This window comes from Sarcophilus harrisii, chromosome 1, assembly GCF_902635505.1.
Source record: "Sarcophilus harrisii chromosome 1, mSarHar1.11, whole genome shotgun sequence".
NCBI lineage: Eukaryota > Metazoa > Chordata > Mammalia > Dasyuromorphia > Dasyuridae > Sarcophilus > Sarcophilus harrisii.
In genome coordinates this window covers 162,427,271-162,452,352 of record NC_045426.1, presented here as the reverse complement: position 1 = coordinate 162,452,352, position 25,082 = coordinate 162,427,271, and the positions used below count along the sequence as shown (strand labels likewise).

Here is a 25,082-nt window from a genome sequence, read left to right as displayed (position 1 = left end):
TGATCAGAGAAAAAGGAAAAGAAACTCTCATGTTCTAAAATGTTTATAGTAGCTTTCTTTGTAATGGCAAAGAACTGGAAGTTGAGGGGATGCCCATCAATTGGAAAATGGCTGAATAAATTGTGATATATGGTTGTGAGGAATATTACTGTGCTGTAAGAAAAAATGAGCTCAGTGATTTTAGAAAAACATGGAAAGACTTGCATGAAATAATGAAGAGTGAAATGAACACATAAAGTAACAGTAATATTAAAAAATAACAGTGAATGATTAAGTTATTCTGAATACTACAAATATTCAAATCAACTACAAAGGTCCTGTGAAGGAAGCTGGCATCCAACTCCATCCACTGATAGACTGAAGTATATTTATATGATTTTACAAACACACACACATAGGTATGAAACTTAACAAAAGATAAACTGAGATAATTCTATAAAAAATAAGCTTATTTATTAACAAGTACAAAACTGATTAATAAATGGGTCAATAACATTGCCCTGACAAAAGACCCAGAATTAAAGATGCAATACCCTTTTAGAAAAACCGAACAAAGAACACAACAAAAATCATATGGAACTGGCAACATCAGGGAGTTGGAGGATCATGATTGTTTGCATTAATGGAGAAACATATTGTACAATGAGGTTAACTTCTCAATTAGGATTATTTTTGTGAATTTATGGGCACCAGTTGCATTTTGAGCTCATTGATATTGGACAGGAGCACCAGACTTAAAGGCTCCTGGTCATAAGATAAGGCCACCTAAAATTTACAAGGATGGGGCCTTAAGATGGGACTAGGTCATCTAATATGCTTCTCAAGTATGATATGCAAATAATCATTCAGTTTCTCAGAGACTGAAGTTAAACGAAATAGCATGCTTCCCTTGGCTGGAATGATTGCAGATGTAGTTGAGATAACAGTATCCATGGAATTAGAATGCTAAATGAGAAAATTAAACTTCTAAAGCCAAGGTCAGCATTTCTATTTAATTAACAGTGAATGAGGGAAGGCTGGCAACTAGCTCAGAAAGACTGAATTTTTGGACTCACGAGCTTCTTTACTTAGACTCAAAGAAGAAGGTTGGGTTTTTGCAGTTACACAATTGAATATGAAATATATAATCAATATTTGGATTTCACAACATCACTAATTCCAACAGTCACTGTTTTGCAATATTAATGATGAGAAATGGTTAGGATTGGGGCTGATAACAGTGGGCTGGCTAAGAATGCTTAGCAATAAATTTTATTTCTGGCCCCATGTCTCTGCTCAGGTTGTCTTAATACATGAAATTAATTCCCGTCTCACCTTGTATCTTGGAGTCTTTATCTTACTCTTAATATCTCTCCCTTCCAAAGAGAAATACATTCTGGGTATGATGTCCAACTGGCAAGAATGTAATTCTTTGGCTTGGGATGATCAACGGATAGAAAAAGAATGTGGGGAAGGAGTGGAGGAAGCTCATTGTGTGATTTTTGGGAAACTAATTGCCAGTGCTTTATCATGAGCAGTTCAATTTTAGGCTATCATTTTTAGTTTCGTGAGAAGATGGAAGGACAGTTAGTTGCAATAGTTCTCATTGCTACTGTTGTGATAGGTGTGTGTGTTAAATCAGGGAGGCATCTCTAGGCTAAAGAAAGACTGATGAAATTTGCTGAGAAGGAAGATGGTGACTCTTTTACTCTCTTTATCCCTCTTTATCCTCTTTGTTTCGTTCTTCCCTGCCCTAGAAAACCAGTGTCTATTCCTAACTTTCCCTATTCTTTGTACTTATACTTATGTTCATACCTTCTTTTTTTTTATTAATTTCATAGTTATTCCCAGTTGTGTCCTTTGTTATTGGCAAAGGGGTGAGCAGAGAGAAGGGAGAAAGTGAATAGCAGAATATGAGAGTAAGATAAAGAAACACAGAATGGTCCCTTTTTCTCTGAATATAAGGGCAGAAGTTCTTTCCTCATCCAGCACTATAAGAACCAAAAAAAAAAAAAAAATTGATATTGATGTCGAAAGTAGGGCAAATTTGGACCCTTCTCTTCTTCTTCAGGAGGTATAGCATGTGTCTGTGTGTGATGGGGAATAGGCATTATTGAGTCACAGTATTCAATTCATTATTTTCCCACTCAAGAAAATTCAAAGAAATCGCTCTGTAGAGCTGAAATTGGGAGTGGTGACTAGAAAAGTTCTCATTTTGTGGGAGAAGGAAGTAAGTAGTTGGATATGTCCACATTCCAAAGGTGGGGGCCAAATCAAACTCTTGGCTACATTTAGCTCTCTTCAAAGCTTGCCAAGAGGGCCACATCTTATTCAAGGTCTTTCCTGATTCCCGGATTGTTAATACTTCCTCCTTTTCCTCCAAATTACTTTGTGTTTACTTTTTGCAAGTTTTATATTTACTTAGCTACATATCTATTGTGTCCCTTAGTTGAATGTAAGTTACTTGAGGTAGGAACTTTTAAAATAATTTTATCATTGTATTCCTAGTACCTAGATCAGTTCTGGTAGAATTATAAATGCTGGTTGTATTGAATATTTGCTTGTTGAAATTTGCTTGCTAATAGATAATAGGTTTTAATTTTAAAACAGGTGATCAACATACTATAGCCATTTCTGAGAAAGAAAGAGATATGGAGACACTGTAGAAGAGGAGAAAGAATGCTGATCTTGGCGTTAACTCCCTAGGTTCAAATTTTCCCTTTGCTACTTGTTACCTGTATGACTGAGCAAATTTATGTCTCTGGGTTTCAATTTTCTCATTCATAAAATGAGTGGACTAGATGAATTCTTAGGTATCTTCCAACTTTTTAATTCTTTTATTCTACATATTTTATAAACATATTTGGAAATCATTATTAAGATACCCAACAGGTTACTCCTACATTCATAGTATTTAAATTTGGAAGAGTCTTTAAAGATTTTCTAGCCTAATTCTCTTGTTTTATAGTTGAGGAAACTGGGGCCCAGGAAACATATTGAGCCTTACAAAGATAGTAAAGGGCAAAATTGGGATTCAAACCCAGCTCTTTTTGTTGTCTTTTGTTTTACCTTCAGTAGAATGGAAGGTGAAAACAGATTTTATACTTTTTGATTCTACATTTTAATTGACTAATATGCCCTCTCTGTTCTTCTCTATTAAAATAATAAATGTCATAATAGATAATTAATAGTAGATATCCTCATAGGTGCATTATGGATAGAATACTGTACTTAGAGTCAGAAATGTCCGAGTCCAAATATTGCATGATATATTTGCTAGTTGTATGATCCTGAGTAAATCACTTGATTTCAGTCAGCTTCAAAATCCTCACCTATAAAATGAGGCTAAATTCCAATGATCTTGTGATGAAGAAAGCCATCTACACCCAGAGAGAGGTCTGTGGAGACTGAGTGGGTGTCACAACATAACATTTTCAATCTGTTGTTGTTTGCTTGCACTTTGATTTCTTTCTCATTGTTTTTCCCTTTGATTTTTCTTGTGCAGCACGATAATTATATAAATATGTATAGAAGAATTGCATATGTTTAACTTATATTGAATTACTTGCCATCTAGGGGAGGGAGTGGGAGGCTAAGGGGAAAATTTTAGAATACAAGGTTAATTAAATAAATTTTGAAAATTAAAATTTTTTTGAATTTTTTTTGAAATTTTTTGAAAATAAAAAAGCTTTAATTAAAAATAAAATAAAATAAGGCTAATAGCACTTAACCTAATAGGGTTGTTTTGAGTATCAAATATATGAAGTGCTTTGTTAACCTTAAAGTATTATATAAGTGTTAGTTGCTGATACTTATTCAAGATCATCAAAGAACAGATACACCAGGGACAAAAGAAACAGGGACATTTTTGGCCATATGGTATTCCAGGTGGGCTGATAAGACTGATGCAAGAGTGCATGCTGCTGGTGTTTTTCTACCTCACTCTCTACTTGGAGGTACACAGTATTTCTTCCTTCTTACTTGAAAAATGCCAGAAAGAGCAAGAGAAATCTTTTCATTTTATTTCTGTTTGTTTTGCACAGTCACTTCTGGCTTAGCAGCCAATTAAAAGGCTTTTCATCAACATGCAGCAAGTCCTCAAAGTATATTTAGGCATACTTTGTATTGTAATATCTTATAAGAAGTTTACTAAGGCTTTTTGTAGGTTGATACTTGGAAGAGTATGATGTAAGCACTGGACTTTCATTGACCAATCTCCTATTCCATAAGTATAAAACATTTTTTTTTTTTTTTTGGTATTTAAATGCCTTATTATTCATTACAAGGCCTACATCAATACAGAACTTGTACATGGGACAGACCTATATGAAACACACTTTTTTCTGACTATATTTCCTGTAACTATCTGAAAAGTCAGGCATTTGTCTCTAACTTCTTAGTATTTGTTCTATATCATGAATGAGGAAGAAATCTTTTATTTTTTGGATAGCATCACCTGACAAGACATATTGCCATTGAGGCCTGACAACACTTAACTTTAGTTATCTAATTTATCTTGTGGGAAATCATGGAGATCTTTAGAAAATAACAATTATTACTATGTGCTTTGTTTTGGATTTATTTTTAATCCTGTGCATTTGGTAAAATTGTTTTTGTAAATGCCATTATATTCCTTTCTCAGTAAAATTAATGTAGATGAAAAAAAGTTTGCTTTTGTAAAGATGAGAAATTTTCGAAACCATTTTTGAAGGGAAAATTGTTATATGGATTATGCCTTTTCAGATAATAATAATAAAAAGAAAACTTTTCCCTGGCATTTCTAGAAACACACTTATTTGTGCTGATTTTATCATTAATTTTTCACTTTCTTAAATACTTCTGTAGGATCTTAGTTCCTTTTTTTTTTTTTTTTTTTTAAAGGACAATATGTATCAAATTCATCAGAATAAGTAACAGTTTCATAGCCTTTTGGGCATCTTGCCCCATAGCACTGTTTCTATTATGGGCAGAGAGTAAGAGTAAACTTTATACAGACTATGCTATGTTTCTAATATGTACATTTGTTGTTCAGTTTTGTCCAACTCTTTGTGATTCCATGGACCATAGCACACCAATGCTGTTAATGGGATTTTCTTGGCAAAGATATTGGACTGGCTTGCCATCTTCTCTGGTGGATTAAGGGAAATAAAAGTTAAATGATTTACCCAGCAAGTGTCTGAGACTGGATTTGAACTGGTGTTCCTGTTTCTAGGCCCAGTACTCTTATCCATTGAGCCATCTCACTTCCCAGCATGTATTACTTGGGTATTAATGCTGTGTGAGCAGTTTGGGTTTTATTATAAATATATGTCTAATGGGATCTCGTGCAGGTGAACTGTTTGCTTGGCTGATATAATTGCTCTACGTGGAAGAAGATGTTAAAGAGTTGCTTCTGTTTACCTTCTGAATCCAATTCTTCCTGTGCAACAAGAGAACTGTTCGGTTCTGCACACATATATTGTATCTAGGATATACTGTGACATATTTAACGTGTATAGGACTGCTTGCCATGGGGGGAGGGGGGGGGCGGGTAGAGGGAGGGAGGGAAAGGTCAAAACAGAAGTAAGTGCAAGGGATAATGTTGTAAAAAACTACCCAGGCATGGGTTCTGTCAATAAAAAGTTTTAATTATTAAAAAAAAAAATAAAGAGTTGCTTCTGGGAGAATTGTGATGATGAGTAAGGGAAATGTATTGCAGAAAATGAAAAGCATGCATAGAAATTCTATAACTAGTTCTAGTAAGCAGATCATGTGGTGAATAGATGAGGCTCTTACTGGCTTCAGAGGTATTCAAAGAGGCCTGTAAGCTTCAGTGACTTCCCCATCCCAGTTGAGAAAGTGAACCATAGGAATCTGGAAATCAACTGCGATGCCAGAGTCAATGAAGTACCAATGGTAGTGATGCCCCAAGGAATAGTTTTTTGGAGGAATCTCTGGGACCTCAGCCAAGGTGAAGGATTAATATGGTAGTCATGTCACATTTGTGTATAAATTTGGTAGGACCAAAGTTATGTAGGAACTGAGCTAATTTTTGAGTCTAGTCCATCATAGTCTGAAAGATGTAGAGCAAACAAGCCTTGGAGATTTTGGGAGAAATGTTTAAAGGCTTTTTCTTTTTGTAGCTTTGAAGTTATATGCCCCAATGTTAAACAGAACTAGGATGCTAGTTATCAGTTTCTAACTTAAAATTAAGAGAATACAGCTAGTTGGGACTTGAGCTCAGAGCAGCAGAGGAGAAGCATTCAATCTTTTATGATGCCTTTACAATACAGTGAAAGACAACAATCTGATTCTGGAAGAAAAAAACCAGAGAGTATTTGCTACATATGTTATAAATTTTGCATTTAAAAGGTAAAAAAAAATTTTAAAAAGCATAATAGAACTTTTCCCTTAAGAAGGAACCTCTGTTTCTAAATTAGGGTTTCTTAATCTCTTTTATCATTATAGATTCCTTTAGCAGTTCAGTAAAGCCCATGGACACTTCAAAATAATGCTTTAAAATGTATAAATTCAAAAGAAACTAATTATGTTGAAATAAACTTAATTTTTTTTTAAAGTTCACATACTGAGGTTAAGAACTTCTGTTTAAAACAGAAGTTTTAAATCTCTTGGGAACCAGTCATATGAATATTTTTGTAAATTTTAATTGCTGATCCTTTACTCTGCAGAATGAACCCTGTCTTGTGATAAAAACCAAAACCAAATCAAAACAAAACAATTATGTTTTTCTTTTCTTATTCTACAGGCATCACCATCTCCTCTGACAATGAAGACCAGTTAATGAAAGAGTTGAATTCGTCTTTGAAAAAGGTCATATCATCCCATAATGTATGAACAGTAGCAGCAATAATAACTCTTCTGGATGAACCCAGTGAGAGACATGTCCCTTTACATTTCTGACTCATTTGTGAATCCAGACCTTGGCAATCCCTTTGAGGTAAGATAAATACCCCATTGCCCTTCATGATTGTTAAGTGAGTATCAGTTATACCCTGAAGCAGTGTACATACTGTGAAATTAACATATAGCTTCTTCTCAGATGTCTTACAATTTAAAATGGACAGATTAGTGGAAAAGAAACATGGGCCCAGCATTAGAAACAATTAACTTTAAAACTCTCAAAGATCAGGAATATAGGAACTGAAGTGTTGATTTTGGTTATGCATAGAAATTTTAGTTTCAATATATTTCAGGGTTTTGTGATTTTGCAAGATAGAGATTAGAGAGTATTTAATAATTTATTAAATGGGGAGATTTACTGGTACCAAATGGATCTATGTTTGGTCCAAGGCTGAATGAGACTATCATCTCAAAGAATCCAGTCGTGAATGTCAGATACAAGATTCTTTTATAGAGTAACAAGAACAATAACATAATGGGGGAGGTACCTGGATGGGGATGACCTAATGGAGGGAGGCTCCTGATATTCTAATGATGTCTAAAAGGGATAAAGACCTTTATCCCATCAAACATTAAGAGGGTATGATTATAACCTAAGGTCTAACATATAAGACCTTTATCATTAAGAGGGAATGGTTATAACCGGCAGAGTAACTGAATAGGACAATTAGGGAAACTTGGTCAGGACATTAAAAGGGAACTGTGGCACAACAATTTCTTAAGGATAAATTATTGCAAGGTTGCTCTGAATCACTTCTGAGCAAAGATCCTCCAATCTATATCAATAATATTATCTTCAATTAGCTGTTGAAATCCCTTCCAGACACACTAAGAATGCTTACAAAACTCTTGAAATTTTATGTTGTTTCCTTCTCTTTTTTCCCCAGTTACTCAAATTCTCCTATTTTGATCCCTTCTTCTTCATAAAGTCTTCAAAGACAGTTCTGTTGATTCCTACCATCTTTAAGTCCTAAAGTATTTACTTCGTATTTGTCTTCTGACAATCAAGAACTGCCTTAGATTTCAAGCATTATTCCATTTACCTAAAAATTAAAAATGAAGTTTTAGGCTTTGCAAACTGCATTACACAATGATTATTATTTATAATATACAGAAAAAAATACTAATCAGCTCATAGTTAGAGACTACTTTATTGTTTATATGGTGCCGTTTTTCCAGCAGTCATATGAAGTTAGAAAGACTTAGGTTCACACTGAATATCATACACTAATTGTGTGACCTTGGGCAAGTACAAGGTTTTGGCAAACTTCTGTTTGTCTTAATCCACTGGAGAAGGAAATCGCAAATCACTCCAGTATCTTTGCCAAGGAAGCCCCAGGGACAGTGTATGTATAATTGAACAATTTATTAGATTAGGGATTTTTTCTTCTCAAGCTGAAATATGCTTCTCTGAAATTTCTATCAGTCTAATTCTCTTAAGTTACAGGGAGTAACTTATGCTTTACAACTATAATAGAACCTCTATAATAAAACCTTTTTTGCTCAATCAATTAATAAACATATTTATTAAGTGCTTACTATTTCGGAGTACTGTTGTAGATGCTGGAGACATAAATACAGAGAATGAAAAAAATCTCTTACTCATACTTAATATTTAGTCATTGACAAATTACAGGAAGGGTAAAGAAAGAATCAGTCACAAGAACAAAGGAAAGTGATGATAATTATCAGAAGTGATGATTTTCCCCCCAATTCAATAAGTATTTATTAAGATCTTACTGTATTTAGATTCTAGGCTAAATATTGGAAATAAAAACACTCCCTGCCTATAAGAAGCTCACAATAATTTTTTTTTTTGGGGGGGGGCAAAAAAACAGGACTAGACTACAAACTGTGTGAAGGAAGTAGGCACATCTTAACTAAACTTTGCAAGGTCTCCTACTACTACTATACCACAAAAGGTATTTAATAGCTCTTGAATGAACTGAAATGAAGCTACCTGAGGGGAAAAGGTCATGTTTCAAAGCATGCTTCTGGGGTATAAGATATCTTTCTTAGTCTTTTTCTGCTACTTGTTTACTTAAAATGTTTGTTATTGCTATCTAGTTATACCATAATGTTCTATTGGTCTTCTAGACAAATAAATAATAGCTACTATTTGATATCACTGACTTAGATGTTTTCTTCTGTTGTCCTGTTTTTAGTTTAGCTTTCCTGCCAGTGGTTCACAGGTATTCTGTCCTAGAAAGATATTCATTGAAAGGGCATTACCTCTGACAAGTATTTTTTCCCTCAATGGTGTCTCATTTTTCCAAGTATATATATAGTTTTCAACATTTGTTTTTTTAAGACTGTGTTTCAAATTTTTCTTCTCCCTTCTTTACCTCCCTAATATAGCAAGCAATCTGATATAGGTTAAATGTGCAATCCTTTTAAACATATTTCCATATTTGTCATGAAAAATCAGACCAAAAGGGGAAAAAAAAACCCTATAAAAAAGCAAAGGCAAACAAACCAACCAAAAAAGAGTGAAAATACTATGCTTTGATCCCCATTCAGTCTCCATAGTTCTCTTTCGATGCAGATGGCATTTTCTATCACAAGTCTATTGAAATTGCCTAAAATCAATTCTTTTTGTCTATCACAGTTGATCATCACATAATCTTGTTGTGTACAATGTTTTCCTTGTTCTGCTCATTTCACTCAGCATCAATTCATGTCTTTCCAGAGTTTTCTGAAATCAGTCTGCTCTTCGTTTCTTATAGAATCCCATTACACATATGCCATAACTTATTCAGCGATTTTACAATTGATGGGCATCTACTCAATTTCTAGTTCCTTGCCACTACAAAAAGAGTGTACATTTTTGCATATGTGGGTCCTTTCACCTCTTATATGATCTCTTTGGAATACAAACCCAGTACAGACACTATTGCATCAAAGGATATATATGGTTTGGGCATAGTTCCAAATTGCTCTGCAGAATAATTGGGTCAATCCACAACTTTACCAACAACGGCTTAGTGTCTGACAGGTGTTTTTTGAAGGAGTAATTAAAATGTAACATGTTTGGAGTGTCCTAGGCTACAGTATTTTAAAAAATAAAACAAAAAGAACTTTAAGGTGCCTAACTGTTCTATGTCATAGTGAAGATGATGAACTTTGTTAGCGACCATTAAGCCATTGGTAATGGTTTATGAAGAATCTGACAAATTATTTTGATTTTTAAAATATAAATAAAAAATAAATAAAACAAAAAGAACTTTAAGGTGCCTAATTGTTCTATGTCATAGTGAAGATGATGAATTTTGTTAGCAGTCATTAAGTCATTGGTAATGATTTATGGAGAACCTGACAAATTATTTTGATTTTTTAAAGGTGGCTTAACACTTCAGGGTAAATTCAAAAGATGTGGTAATAAATATTTTCCCATTTTTTTCATTGGCTAGTCTCCAAACCTTTTTGATTCCTTATCAGCTTAAAATTTTTTTTTAAGGACATGCTCAGACTGGTGGTCCCTAAGGTCTTCTAGGACTAGCTCTTCTATAGTGTGATGTCTATAGGTATAGTTATTTAAGTTACCTATCCATACTATGATACTAATAATTACAAAACATAAAAAAATTGAAAATAAAAAAAGGATGGGATAAAAATGAAGTAGTATTTGGTTCTATATTCAGTAGGGAGCTACTGGGATTTTTTAAATAGGAGAGTAACGTGGTCTTTTGGGAATAATTATTTTGGCAGTTGTGTGTGAGTAGGGCATGGAGAGGGCAAGATTAGAGAGATGGATTATGAAAATGTTGCCATAGTCCAGGCTAGAGATGTTGAGGCTCTGAAGGAGAGTCTGAAGGAGGGTTTAAAGTGTAAAAAGAGAAACTGAACAGATGAAAGAGATGTTTATTGGTAGAAATGATATGATTTGGTGTCTTAGTGGATGTATAGGATAAGAGAGAACTAATGATTTCTTGCCTGCCTAGAAGGATGGTGGCACCCTCCAGAATAACAGGAGTAAAAAGATCTGATATTGTAACCAGATCTGCATTTGGTGAAACTGATTGCAATCCATCCAAGCCTGCTTATTTTGGGCCAGTCACTGTTCAGCTGAACACTCCAAAAGGAGTTTGTGTATAAGTACATGTATGTATGTGTAAGTGGAACTCTTCCTCATCAATCCAGGGACAGAATCCCCCATGAAGGACATCTGATGCATTCATGAGGTTGAAGGACAGATTATAAGTATTGTAGTAAGGGGAAAAGGGTTTCCCCAACTGTGTATTTGTTGGTTATGAGATCATAGATTTAAAGTTGGAAGGGAACTTAGTTACTAGGTTGCCAGTTTGGGATAAACTTATTTTTCCACTCTTTTGTCTGTATGATCATAAAAACCTTGGTGTCAAGCTTCATCAGGCGTTGATAGTTAGTCTCACTGTTTGTAGTCTGTACATAGAGTAGTCTACTACTGCTATGCAAATGCTCTACAGTTTTAGAGTTATTTGGAGACACTAAGAAGTTAATTGTGTATATATGACTATCCTGATACGTTTGAACAGTGTCACCCAGCCATCAAGTACCTTCAGAAAAGGAGATTTACCAAATCTTCCTAGACCCCTTGCCATGCTGCAAAAGAAGAGACTTGCATGTTCTTATCATTTTCTTTGTATATATTTGTTTGCATGTTGTCTCTCCACCCCCACTCTTCTCAGGGTAAGCTCTACGAGGGTAGGGACCTTTTTTTTGTTTTTTTTTTTGCCTCTTTCTTGTATCCTCAGCTTGACGGCACTTAATAGGTGCTTAATCAATATTTATCGAATTGAACTGAATTCTACCCCAAGGGTAAAAAAACCTTCTGAGTGAAGCAGGCGCAGATTAAAATGTCATTAAATTAATTATAACATAACAAAACATAAATATAATAAAATATAGTAACATGATATTAAACCCGTCCCGTGAGGCAGCAGCGATTCTCTGGGAAGCATCAATGGCTCCTCACTTATAAGTTAGACACACCTGTTCTCCAATAACTGCCAATTCCAAATCTGAGAAGGAAATTTGGGTGGGACTCCAAACAAAAAGCCCGCGGGGTTCACACCCTTTTTCCACATCAGCAAAAAGCACGTGGAGACCCTCGTCTCAGGCCTTTGCCAATCCTCCGCTCCCGTTTATGCCACTTCCGAGGTAGTTGCCTCTTTTTTTTTTTTTGGAGGTCTCGCCAGGATGCCCCTTGGGGTAACCCCTGTGGGCTTCCCGAGCATGCTCAGTGAGAGCCACCTACTAACGTTATCCGTTTCTCCATCTTTTGGAGTTTACCCAAAGTGCCAGAAAAACAGTTGAGGATTTTAAGGCGGACCCTAGGTGGGGAGCCGAGGAGCGGGAGGGGGACGCCCCGCTTTCTTCTTTTAAAGAATTGCGGCTATCACCGGCCACGTCGTCGTTTACAACTAATAGGACCCCGGCGCTCTGCAGGGCGCTTTCACCACACACGTGCCCCTCCCCTGGGAAGCGGCGGGGGTTTTCCTAAAAGAGGGTGACGGGGGGCGGGCAGAGGGAAGGGAGGAGTCACGGGAGCCGTCTCCTTCCCAGCCAAAAGGCCTTTCCCGCCTCCTGGCCCCCGGGAGCGCTCAGGGCCGCACGCCTGCTTCCTGTCGCAGGGCCGGAGAGAGCCGCGCCATCCACTCGCACCCCCCTCCTTTCCGAGGCAGACGTGGTGGCTCGCGCTCAGCCCTATTTCTTGCGCCCTCCCTCCGCGCTCGCCTCTCTCTTCCCGGCCGAGCTTCCGCGAAAACCCGGAGCGGTGGAGTGGTGCCCGGGAGGGGCCGCCGCACCGGGCATGCTCAGTAGCGGGGCCCGTCGGCTCGCCAATAGGCGGCCATCGCGCTGGCCCGGGATCGGCTCCGCGGCGGCGGCGGCGACGTGAGCGCGCAAGGGGGGCGGCGGCGGCGGCGGCATCGGCGGCAGCCTCGGCGGCGGCGGCGGCGGCGGCGGCATCTCCCTGTCTCTGCCCCTGGGCCCCGGCGGCCGGCGCGGCGAGCGAGATGTCCGATTTCGACAGTAACCCCTTCGCGGACCCGGATCTCAACAACCCTTTCAAGGTGAGCGGCCTCGCCGGGGTTTTCTCTTCCCCGCCCCCCCCGCCCCGGCGGACGCGGCTCCGCGGGGACACCGGCACAAGTTTATCAGGTCCTCAGAGGGAGAGTCCCTCACCCGCCCCGGGTCGGGGAGCAGGACCCCCCTGGGGCTTATTGGCGTTGGGGGGAGGGGTCACAACCCCCTGGGGAGGAGCGCTGTGGGGGGGGGGTGTGGAAGAGAAAAAAAATTATCCCGGGGGGAGGGGCTGCGGGAGGGGGAAGGGCAGCGAGGGGGGTGCTAGAGGTGAAGAGGAGAGGGGCTGGGTTGTCATGGGGACCCGGGCGAGTGTCAGCGGGGGAGGGTGGGGTGCCTCTTGGTGAAGGCTGCGAGCTGCTGCGTGGGAGTGATGGGAAAAGTGCGGAGGAGGAGGAGGAGGAGGAGGAGGTGGTGATGATGACAGGTACTGCGTTGCACTGGGAGAGGGGGCTTTGGCATTTGCTACCCCTTGGCCCCACTCTGCCACCCTTCAATGGGAGGGAGAGATGGGCATCCTGAATATTGATTTTAAAACAAAAGTTGATACAATAAGCATTTAAGAAAAATCGTTCCCCCACCCCCAACCGCAGATGAGTGTTGTCTTCAAGGCACCTCAATTGTCCCGTGCAAGGTAAAACCAGAATACTTTCCGAACTCTTCCTTTTGTGCGTCACCTAGGCTCTTGGTTGCATTTCCCAGCTCACCTTTTTTCCTTCCCTTGCCTAGAGCTTCTGCAATACTTTGTGGTGGAACAGTCAGAGCCCCCATTAGTTTTTTCAGTGAGATGAAAGCGTTGTGGATTGCTTCTCTAATAACCTGGTTTTAATAGATGGAAATAGTTACTGTCTCATGGCTCTGTGTATCATAAAGAAATGCGGCTATTTCATGAATCCTACCCCTTTCCCTGAATTATTTAACTTGGCTGTCCCTTCATTTCTCATGAATGATTTGACTGATAGCAGGAATTAGTATGCATTTGCAATAACTGTGATTTTGCAAGTTTCTGCCTTCTTGTTTACACTTAGGTTGATTTTGTCTTTTATTAGGCATTTCCAAAGAAAAAATTCACTTTATATTTTAGCTAAAAAATCCTTAATGCCTATATCACCTTTAAACACAGCTTTTGTTTATGAATGGCCAGAGGCTTTTATTTTTTTTCCTGTTCAATATGCCTCTATGGATATAATAAGATTCACGAAATGTTAAAAAAAATTTTTTTCTTAACCACATAAAAGTTATTTCTAATCCTTTAGAAAGTGTGCACATATGAACCTTAGTCTTTGTGACCTTTTCTGATGCAGAAAATTGAGTATAAGTATTTCCTCTAGTGCATCTTTTTACATACTTTAACTTCTTGTTAACTCAGTACATTTTTATAGCGTAATCTGCTGCTTTTTCATTATGTTTTGCTCTGACTCTTCCCTAAAAACTTTGCAGTAATTCCATACCAAAGTAGTTTTAAATAATATCATTCCATGTGACATAGTTCAGGCTTTTAAAACTTAGGTACCTTTTAAGAACTGATGCATCCAAATGGCAGTGATTGTTTAAGCGCATAAAATTCTAAATGATACAATTTATGTTGAAGGAAGTAAAACTTATAGTTATTAAGACAAAACTTTAATTTAGAACATTTTTACTCATCTTCAATTTTTCACTCTTTTCATCTATATTTCTTTTACTCTTTTCAACATAGGTATACTCCTATGTTTTTTTCTTTTTTCATAATTTCTTTAAGCCCATTTTTCTTTCTCAGAATTCTACAAATTTATTGTATATTTTTCCTTTTTTTTTTTTTTTAAATTAGGATTTCTGTCCACAGTTCTGCTTTTGAATTTGAATTGAGTTTCTAATACCTTAGTCTTAAGTAGAAACCAATTATAAAATGTTACCAGGTCAATTTTCAGCAACAGTTTAGTTTCAAAACCTTTGTCTTTACGGTCCTTTCACCCTTTGAATCCATGTACAAAGATTTTGCTTTGAAACTTTCAGCCTCTTAACTTTTTTATCTCCCTCTTATTTAAATATATTTTTTTTCCCTTTGTTGTTTTTTATTTTTGTTTTTCCAAAATTAGTATTTCTTTAACTGTTTTTCCTTTGAGTTTCCTTTATGTTCATCACAAAGGCATCACAAACATCTTGTTTGATTGAGCCTTTACAATCAATGCCAGTTTCTGATAATCTGGGTCAGTTTTTGAGGCAGTATCAATATGACATTAAAAGTTTTTAGGCTATTGTAAAATTACTCAATTATTTTAATGACTCAATTCATGTTTACATGGTTCTAGTTTACAAAGTGAATTCACAAACACCCTTTACATATATATAGTTGTGAATTGTTTTAAGTTTATTATAAATGACATTTTTGTAACTTTAGACATATCATATAGTATGCTTAGGATTAGTGGCAACTCCATTTGCCCACTATATAGAACTCTTCCTACTGCCTTTTTCCCCAGCCAAATGCTTAACTTGCTGATAGAGTGAGGCTAATATCTAAATACTCCTCTATGATTCTATGAATTCTCAGTTTTTGAATTAAAATACCTCTTCTTGATTACCATTCAACTATCTTGTCTCCTTTCACAGAAGTAAGCTTCTTGATGGCAGCGACTGTTTGCTTTTGTATGGCCAATGGTCAGCACTGTGCTTGACACATAATAAATGTTTGCTGTTGTTCAGTGAGTCTGCCTCCTGACCCCATTTGAGTTTTCTTGGCAGGAATACTGGAGTGGTTTGCTGTTTCCTTCTCCAGTTCATTTTACAGATGAGGAACTGAGGTAAACAACGTTAAGTGACTTGCCCACAGTCACAGAGTAAGTGTCTTGAGTTCAGATTTGAACTTACGCAGATTAGTCTTTCTGACTGCTGGCCTGGCATTGCATCCACAGCATTAGTAAATGTTTACTAAATGCTTTTTCTTTAGTTAAAAAAAAAAAAAATGGCCAGAACTAAAGTGAGGTTTGGAAAAGTTTCAATATGCCATCTTGATTTGATATTACCTGGTTTATTGCAAAAAAGTTCATTAGACAATAAATATTTGCTAAAATGAAATTTTTCTTTTTTACTATTCTTGAATTTTACAGTCAATAAAAACAAATTCTCCTCTTAAATACAATTTTTAAAAATCAAGTGATAGTGCCTTGTAATGGATAGAACTGGGCTCAGAGCCAAGAAAAGTAAGTTTAAGTCCAAAGTTCAACATAAATTGACTGTCAAGTTTAAGCAACTCAGGAGTCTACACAATTGTTATTGTAAATTTCAGGAAAAGAGTGGGCCTTCATTGGTAGAGGAAGTGTCCTCATTTAAGCGTTGTCTAAATCAGTGAAGTCACAGGTCCAGAATCTTCTTTGTGTCCCTATTTTTTATTGAAACCATAATGTAAAAAGCTAAATAATAGTATAAGATGACATTCTGCGACATCATAAGGCAATAGGTGATTTTGTGACTAATGAGGGCATACTGTGATAGGAAGAAATAGATGATAGTAAACATTTATTAAGCACCTATTTTGAGCTGAAACTGCTTGGCCTGGAGATACTAATACTAAAAAAAGACAACTCCTGCTCTCAAGGAAATTACAATCTATAAGGGAGGAAACTGACACTTTAAAGCTAAAAAGGTAGAGACTAGGGAGGCAAAATAGTGCAATGGTAGGGTTTAAATGGTCTCTAGGACCTTTAAAAATTCAGTTCCAAGAAATAGGAAGTGCCTAATATATACATCACTTGCTGATGATGAAACAGGACCTAGTCTTTGTCTTTAAGAATCCAAAATTCATTTCTGTGACAGAAAAAATACTCAGATAACCAGTACAAGTTGAAACATAATTTATATAAAAGAAACACAAACAGAATGGTTATAAAGGGTACCTGAGAAGACTAAATTATCAAACATTGAGCACCTATTTATCTTTTAGATGCTGGGACAAAAATGAAATTCTTTTCCCTCAAAGGAGCTTTATATTTACTGGGAAGAGAAAAGGTATACAGTGTCTCTAGAATAAGTAAATAGAAAGTATTTTCTTATAAGGCTTACATGAGCTAACAAGGCTTTTTGCAACTTTAAAAAGTTACATATATGTCATTAATATCTAGAAGGTAATACAACATAATTTTAAGAGAGAGTGCGCTAACAACTGGGGAGATCAAGAAAGATCTTGTACAGGAAGTGGCACCCAAGATGTGCTTTGGAGAAAACTAATCTGTGTTTTCCAGACATGGGGAATTAGCAGTACAAAGAAGGCCCCAGATTTGGGATGTAGAATTTATATACATAAAGCTTCTTATAGGAAGTGACATTATAGCAGGGACTTGAAAGAAAGAAAAGATTTAAACAGAGAAAGTGGGAGATACAATGGAGGACATACAGAGGATGAGCACCAAATGCCATCTTGGATATTGTTTACCAGAGTGACTGTGGACAAGTAACTTAACCTCCCTGAACTTTTTTTTAAAAAACCTTTTCTTTCTTTCTTTCTTTCTTTAATAATATTTTATTTTCCCAATTAAATGTAAAGATAGTTTTCAGCATTCTTTTTTTCCCCTGAGGCAATTGGGGTTAAGTGACTTGCCCAGGGTCACACAGCTAGAACCTGTTGTGTCTGAGACAATATTTTAACTCTGGTCCTCCTGACTTCAGGGCTAGTGCTCTATCATTTTTGTAAGATTTTTAAAGTTCCAAATTTTTTCTCCCTTCCTCCTTTACCTCCTTTCTCCCCAAGGAAATAAGCAATCTGATATAGGTTATACACATCAATAATTTTAAACATATTTCCATATGTGTTATGTTGTGGGGAAAAAAACCACCAGAAACAGAAAGCAAACAAAAACCAAAAAAAGGTAAAAATACTTTGCTTCAATATGCATTCAGACCCCATAGTTCTTTGGATGTGGATGGTATTTTTTGTTCTAGATGTCTTGGATCTTTGTATTGCTGAGAAGAGCCAAGTCCATCACATTTGATAATCACATAATCTTGTTGTATACAGTGCTCTCCTGAGTCTGACATCACTCGGCATCAGTTCATGTAAATCTTTTCAGCTCTTCTGAAATTAACTTGCTTATTGTTTCTTATAGAACAATGATATTGCATCACATTCATATGCCATGACTTACTCGGCTATTCCACAGTTGACGGGAATCCATTCAATTTCCATTTCCTTGCTACTGCAAAAAGAGCTGCTATAATACTTGTGGGTCCTTTTCCCTCTTTTATGATCTTTTTGGAATACAGACCCAGTAGTGAAACTGCTGAATCAAACTTCGCCCTTTGGACATAGTTCTAAATTGCTCTCTAGAATGGCTGAACCAGTTCACAACTTAACCAACAATTCATTAATGTCCCAGTTTTCCCATATCCTTTTCCAAACATTTATCATTATTTTTTCCTGTCATCTTAGCCAATCTGAGAAGTATGAGGTCATAAATCAGAGTTGTCTTAATTTGCATTTCTCTAATCAATGGTGATTTAGCCATTTTTTGGCTATACATGACTTCAATATCTTAATCTGAAAATGCATTTGTTCATATCCCTTGACCATATATTAATTGAGAAATGACTTTTATTTTTATAAATTGAGTCAATTCTCTATGTATTTTAGAAATGAGGACTTTTTCAGAAACATTGGCTATAGAAATTTTTTTTCATCAAATTACGGAATATTACTGTTCTGTAAGAAATGACCAACAGGATGATTTCAGAAAGGCCTGGAGAGACTTACACGAACTGATGCTGAGTGAAATGAGCAGGACCAGGAGATCATTATATACTTCAACAACAATACTAGATGATGACCAGTTCTGATGGATCAGGCCATCCTCAGCAACGAGATCAACCAAATCATTTCTAATGGAGCAGTAATGAACTGAACTAGCTATACCCAGAAAAAGAACTCTGGGAGATGACTAAAAACCATTACATTGAATTCCCAATCCCTATATTTATGCACACCTGCATTTTTGATTTCCTTCACAAGCTAATTGTACAATAATTCAGAGTCTGATTCTTTTTGTACAGCAAAATAATGTTTTGGTCATGTATACTTATTGTGTATCTAAGTTATATTTTAATATATTTAACATCTACTGGTCATCCTGCCATTTAGGGGAGGGGGTGGGGGGGTAAGAGGTGAAAAATTGGAACAAGAGGTTTGGCAATTGTTAATGCTGTGAAGTTACCCATGTATATATCCTGTAAATAAAAGGCTATTAAATTAAAAAAAAAAAAAAAAAAAAAGACTTGGGATGGAAATTGTTAAAAAAAAAAAAAAAAGAAATTTTTTTTCATCTTTCTGCTTCCCTTCTAATCTTGGCTGCATTGGGTTTTGTTGATGGAAAACCTTTTAAATTTAATGTAATAATGTAATACAAATTTTTAATTTAATCAAAATTATCCATTTTGCATTTTACAACATTCTCTATTTCTTATTTGGTCATAAATTCCTTCCTTCTCCAGAGAGCTGATAGATAAACTATCCCTTGCTCTATTAATTTGCTCATAGTATCATCCTTTATGTCTAAGCCATGAACTCATTTCGACCTTATGTTGGTATATAGGATGTGAGATACTGGTTTATGCTTAGTTTCTGCCATGCTATTTTCTAGTTTTCCCAGCAGTTTTTATCAGATAGAAAATTCTTATCCCAGAAGCTGGAGTCTTTGGGTTTATCAAACAGTAGATTACGTAGTCATTGACTATTGTGTCTTGTGTATCTAACCTATTTCTCTGATCTACTATTCTATTTCTTAGCCATTACCAAATGATTTTTATGATTGCTGCCTTATAATATACTTTTAGGCCACCTTCCTTTGCATTTTTTCTCCATTAATTCTTGCGATATTCTTGACTTTTTGTGTGTCCAGAAGAATTTATTTTTTTTCTGACTCTAAAATAATTTTTGGCAATTTGATTGGTAGTGCACTGAATAAATAGACTAATTTAGGTAGAATTGTCATTTTTATTATATTCGCTCAGCCTGTCCATAAGCAATTGAGATTTTTTCAGTTTATATTGAACCTTTGGTTTTTTTATTGGTAAAATGAGAAGTTTTGGATGAGTTGACCTCTGTGGTTCCTTGAATCTAGAATCTAAGTTCTTATATATGAAGCTGATTGGGAAAATCATCCTAGAAATGGAAGACTTTTTGCTTGGAAGATGACTTGTACAAAGGCACAGAAGTGGGAAGGATAGAAGATGAGGAAAAAGTAAATAGTCTAGTTAAAGAGAAATAGGATATAATAAGTCTGGAAAGAGAGGTTAGAAACAGATTATAGGCACCTATTACTGTGCTAATTTATAGGATTATAGGATTTTTTTTCTTAGAAGGACATGTGTAAGAATTCGTTTTATCCAAATCCCTCTTTTTACAGACAAGGAAACTGAGGTTGAGAAAGGTTACTTGCCTAGGATAAAGTGGCAGAATGGGTTTGCTGCTTTTTTTTTTTCTGGGATTTTCTTTATTATATTAGGTTACCTTTATTGAGAGATTTGTCTATTTTTCTTTGTTTTAGTAGATGACTTCACGATAATGTTCTCTTTAGAGTTATTCCATTCCACTGCTTGAATACGTTGTTTTAATAAATATGGCCTATTGGATGGGAGTTTTAAGAAAATATATTAAATTAAAGTTCCATTTTAAGGGCAGCTAGTGAATAGAATGTTAGAACTGGAGTTCAAATTTGTCCTCAAATACTTACTGGCAGTGTGACCCTAGCAAATCACTTAACCTTTATTATTTCCTCAATTGTAACATGGAGATAATAATAGCATCTATCTCATAGGTTTGCTTTGAGATTAAAAAAGGTAAAAAACCATTTAGCACTGAGCCTGATACATAATAGGTATTAGATAAAATGTTTATGATAATTATTAATTGTGATACAGATAAAAATCAATCCGTTTATCTTATTTCAAAATAAGTAAGTTTCATCCTGTGTTTGATATGTACTTTTTTGCCCTCTGTTTTGCTCAGCACCTTCATCTGGAAGGAAAATAATTAACTTTAATTTTATTTCTATTTATTTTAAAATTTTATTTCTTACTAGGTTATACCTCTAAAAGCTAATATAGTCTTCATAAAATATTTGTTTTACGTGTGTATATGTGTGTGTGTGTGTGTGTGTGTGTGTAGGATTACCATAAGAAGACCCTGGAATTTTATGACCATAAGGGACCTTAAAGATTATTTGATCCATCCCCTTAAAGTTGCACGTGAGAAAACAGGACCACATTCAGTCTTCTGATTTTCTAGTTTTTGCTCTTTCCATCATGTCTGTTTGCTTGCCTCAGCAGGGACTTGACCAGCTTGATATTCTGGTGTCTAAGTCTCTGTGAGCTCTTTACAAGAGGTTATTTTTAATTGTTAACCACCTATTTTTTAGCTGTTTTGTCAGTAGGGCCCTTGATAATCTTAGTTCTTTTAAAGTGTAGGTAGTATCCAGTTGGACTAATGTGGTAAAACCTGATTTGTTGATTACTGCCAAATCTGCATTTTAAATGATCTGTTGGTAAAAGGACACTGCCGAATAGAGGATTTGTTCTCTACTAGGTTTTTAACTGAAGAAAGTTATTTGTCATGATGAAAAAGAAACAAAAAACACTTAAAATATATTTGAAGTATCTTTAAAACATTGTATTATGTGAAGTTAGTTTCCTCAAAAGAATTTTATTTTTCTTAACTTTGTAAAACCCAGGAATTGAATATAGGGCAAATCCACAATTTTTATCAAAAATTTTGTATAACAAAAATTTTGTGGTGGTATTTGAAAGAATAATGAAATATTTTCTTTCTTTGATTAAATTATAATCAGACATATGAGGTAATCTTGAATATAAGATTGTGGCTTTTTTTTTTTAACACTTTTTGGCATAGTGTGTACTTTGTCTTTGTATAATAAGAAACACATATATTGAGTGATTTAAAAATCAGTAATTTTTCTCAGTTTCAGGAATTGTTATTGAAATAATTTACATTTGAAATGATAATCTTTGACTTAGAGGAAATATTTCTGTGCACACTTATTATTTCTAATTGACACTTGTTGACACTAATTGCACTTTTTTATATATTGTATGTGTGATCAGAAGGTTGAATAATTGATAAAGAGTTTTATAAAAGGATGTTTGTTAATTTACTTCATTAATCTATTCAGTAAATAAAGTTATAATTCAATGCTTATTTTTAAACATCTGTTATAGGTAAAATTTTGACTAAATCTCATCATTCATTAAAAATGATATATTATGCTGATTCATAGAAATGTTTACATAAAATGTTAAATAAAAATGCATAGCATAAAAATATATATATATATATATATATATATATATATATATATATATATACATTGTGTCTTTGTAAAATGTTTATGCATGGAATAATAGCAATAAAAGATGATTAGGTTAGAATTTAATGTTTATCAGGTGGTTGAGTAAAATTATTTTCATTCTTTTAATTTAGTTATTAGAGAGTCAGTGAGGCATAGTAGAGTAAGTGCTTGAGTGGAAGCCAGGAAGATTTGGGTTTAAATTTTACCTCGGACAACTTGTTAGCATTGTGAACCTGTGCATGTCTTTTAATTACTTGGCTGCTTCAGTTTCCTCATCTGCAAAATGAAAGGGTTGGTCTGAAATTTTAGGTCTTTTTAATTCTAAATCTATGATGCTTTTTTTTTTCCCTTTTTAGGTATGTGTTGCGGTTCTAATTAAATAATGGTTAAAAAAAATGTACTTTCACTTGAGTTTGCCTGATCAATGAGAGTGTACTTAGACAGAAAAGTTGGTTTTAAAAAGTTATCTATGATCTATGATCAATTTTCTTTTGTTTAACCTTTTAGTTAAAATAAAATACAATCAGAATCATAGGATCACAGTTTTAAAAAACCAGGAAGAGTCCTGCAGGTTATCTGTAAACTAGTTAGGTTTCAGTCCATCCTGTCTAGCTGGCATTAGACTAACAGACCAGATCCTCCCTAGCTACCTTGCTATTTACCCCATTGTTCCTGGAACATAAGTGAGGTGATTGCCATATGAATCAATTCTTCATTCCTGTGACTCTTTCTTGACCCTCCACTCCTTACACACATGGACACCCACATCCACATTTCTATAGATGTATAGACATATCTATAGAAACGTATATATTAGCATGTAAGCTGAGGCTGGAACCTGTCTCTTTTTTTTTTATCTATTTGTATTATCAACCATAGCACTTGACACATAGTCAGCACTTAAAAGTATTTTCCTTGATTTATTCACCTAATCATAGAAATATAGAGCTGGAAAGGACAAACATTTGAGGTCATTTAGTCTAATCCTCCCATTTTGTTTATGAGGCACTTGTCCAGGGTTGCTTAGGTACCAAAGAGAACAGCTGGAATTTGGACCCAGGTGCTATGGCTGCATTATACCACATTGCTTTCCATCTTTCAGAGCACAAATAAATATGAATGTCACTCTTCTGATAATTTAATATTTGAATTTATGAATTAATAAGAATGCTGAATGTTTTTATTATTCTAAAATCTATGCAAACTTTGTTTTGATCTTGGCTCTGGCAATCACAGTTCTCAGTATTTAATGGTCAGTTCTACTCCCTAGTTTCTCATCTTCTTATTAGATTACTCTCCTTAAAAAAACCATAATCCAGAGAGAAGACCATGGAGATTGAATGTGGATCCCAGTATGGTATTTTCTACTTTTTAACATTTTTGATTTTTTTTCTCATTTTTTCCCTTTCATCTGATTTTTCTTGCACAGCATGACAAATGTGAAAATATGATTAGAAGAGTTGTACATGTTTAACCTGTATTGGAGGGGGGAGGAGGAGAAGGAAGGGAGAAAAATTTGGAATGCAAAAGTTTTGCTAGGATGAATGTTGAAAACTATCTTTGCATATATTTTGAAAAATAAAACAGCTTTTTTTTAAAGAAAAAACAAAAATAATTTAAAAAGCATGTGTTGGATTTATAATTTTTTTGTAAAAATACATAAAAAGAATTATACATATGATCTCTGGCCTTTAGTAGGTTATAGAACAAGATTAATTACGTTTTCCATATACAAGATGAAAAGTCCATAATAAATAAATGAAAGTGGTGAACCAATTCAGGATCATTTATATGATATGCATAACAAATAATTGCATTTTAGAGTAGAAGGCAAGGATAAATGTGTAGGAAGAGGAGGCAGTTAATTGTGGAAATTTTAATTGATCAGTTAAACATGTATTGAATAGCTTGTATGCTAGTCAATTTATGGGATACAAAGAAAGGTAAACTCTTCAAGGATAGGGTTGAATTGTTAAAATGGAAAGCTAAAACATAAATATGTGTGAAGTTAAATGAAAAAAGATATAGCATTATGAAGTAAAAGAAATGTCACAAGGTTGGGCATTATTAATTGCCAGGTGGATGGTATAGGACAGTGGGTTCAGAGAAGAGAGGAGGAGGTGGTAATGAAATTATCTTAAGTTATCTGTACTGAGAAGGGATTTTTAGCTGAATCTTTAAAGAGGAGTATCATTTGAATGGGACTGAATAAGGAAGTTTAGGAAGGTATTGTAAGTGAAGAGAATTTTATGAGAATTGCAGAAGTAGAACTATGCAAAATTTATTGCAAACCTGGAAATCAGACAAATTTGAATGGAGTTATAGATTGGGGAATAATGTGCAGAGTTCATATAGGACAATGAATGTCAACATGAAACAGAACAGATTTTAGAAACTTGATAGAAGATCCATTGATATATAGCCTTCTTGCTGAGCCACCTTTCACCAAATTAGGACTTTCACTACATGACTGACAATGGATTTGCATCTCCAAAGATCACTTTATATCAAATCTCACTTTGGAGAGACTTATCACCAGAAAGTTGGTCACATGATAATTTTTTAAAAAAGATTCGGCTACTCAAAAAGACAGACCACTTAAGATTATGTTATACATAATACAGTTATGATCTGTGTTAGTGTGAGAAGTACCCATATTAATAAAATCACAAATCCTTGAACTATTGGAGCCAGAGAAAGGGAAGTTTTTGAGCATTTGACACTACTTGAGAAAAGATTTGGAGTAAAAAAATGAGAAAATCACAGATGTTGAGTTGAAATTCCTTTCAAGAAGTATTTAAGTGTCTT

The 25,082-nt window shown here is 35.4% G+C and overlaps 1 protein-coding gene across 2 annotated transcripts in view; it reads left to right on the top strand.

Annotated features, from left to right (window-relative positions):
- Positions 1–25,082, top strand: part of SCAMP1 (secretory carrier membrane protein 1) — a 101,889-nt gene that overhangs the window by 13,281 nt on the left and 63,526 nt on the right. Inside the window, exon 2 of one of the 2 annotated variants that reach the window (XM_003759421.4) lies at positions 6,725–6,916. In XM_003759421.4, the coding sequence (XP_003759469.1) occupies positions 6,842–6,916 (75 nt within the window). In that variant the 5' untranslated portion in view covers positions 6,725–6,841. Of the gene's footprint in view, positions 1–6,724; positions 6,917–12,799; positions 12,933–25,082 lie in introns of those variants that run through there. The other variant, XM_031966173.1, reaches the window with a different exon arrangement.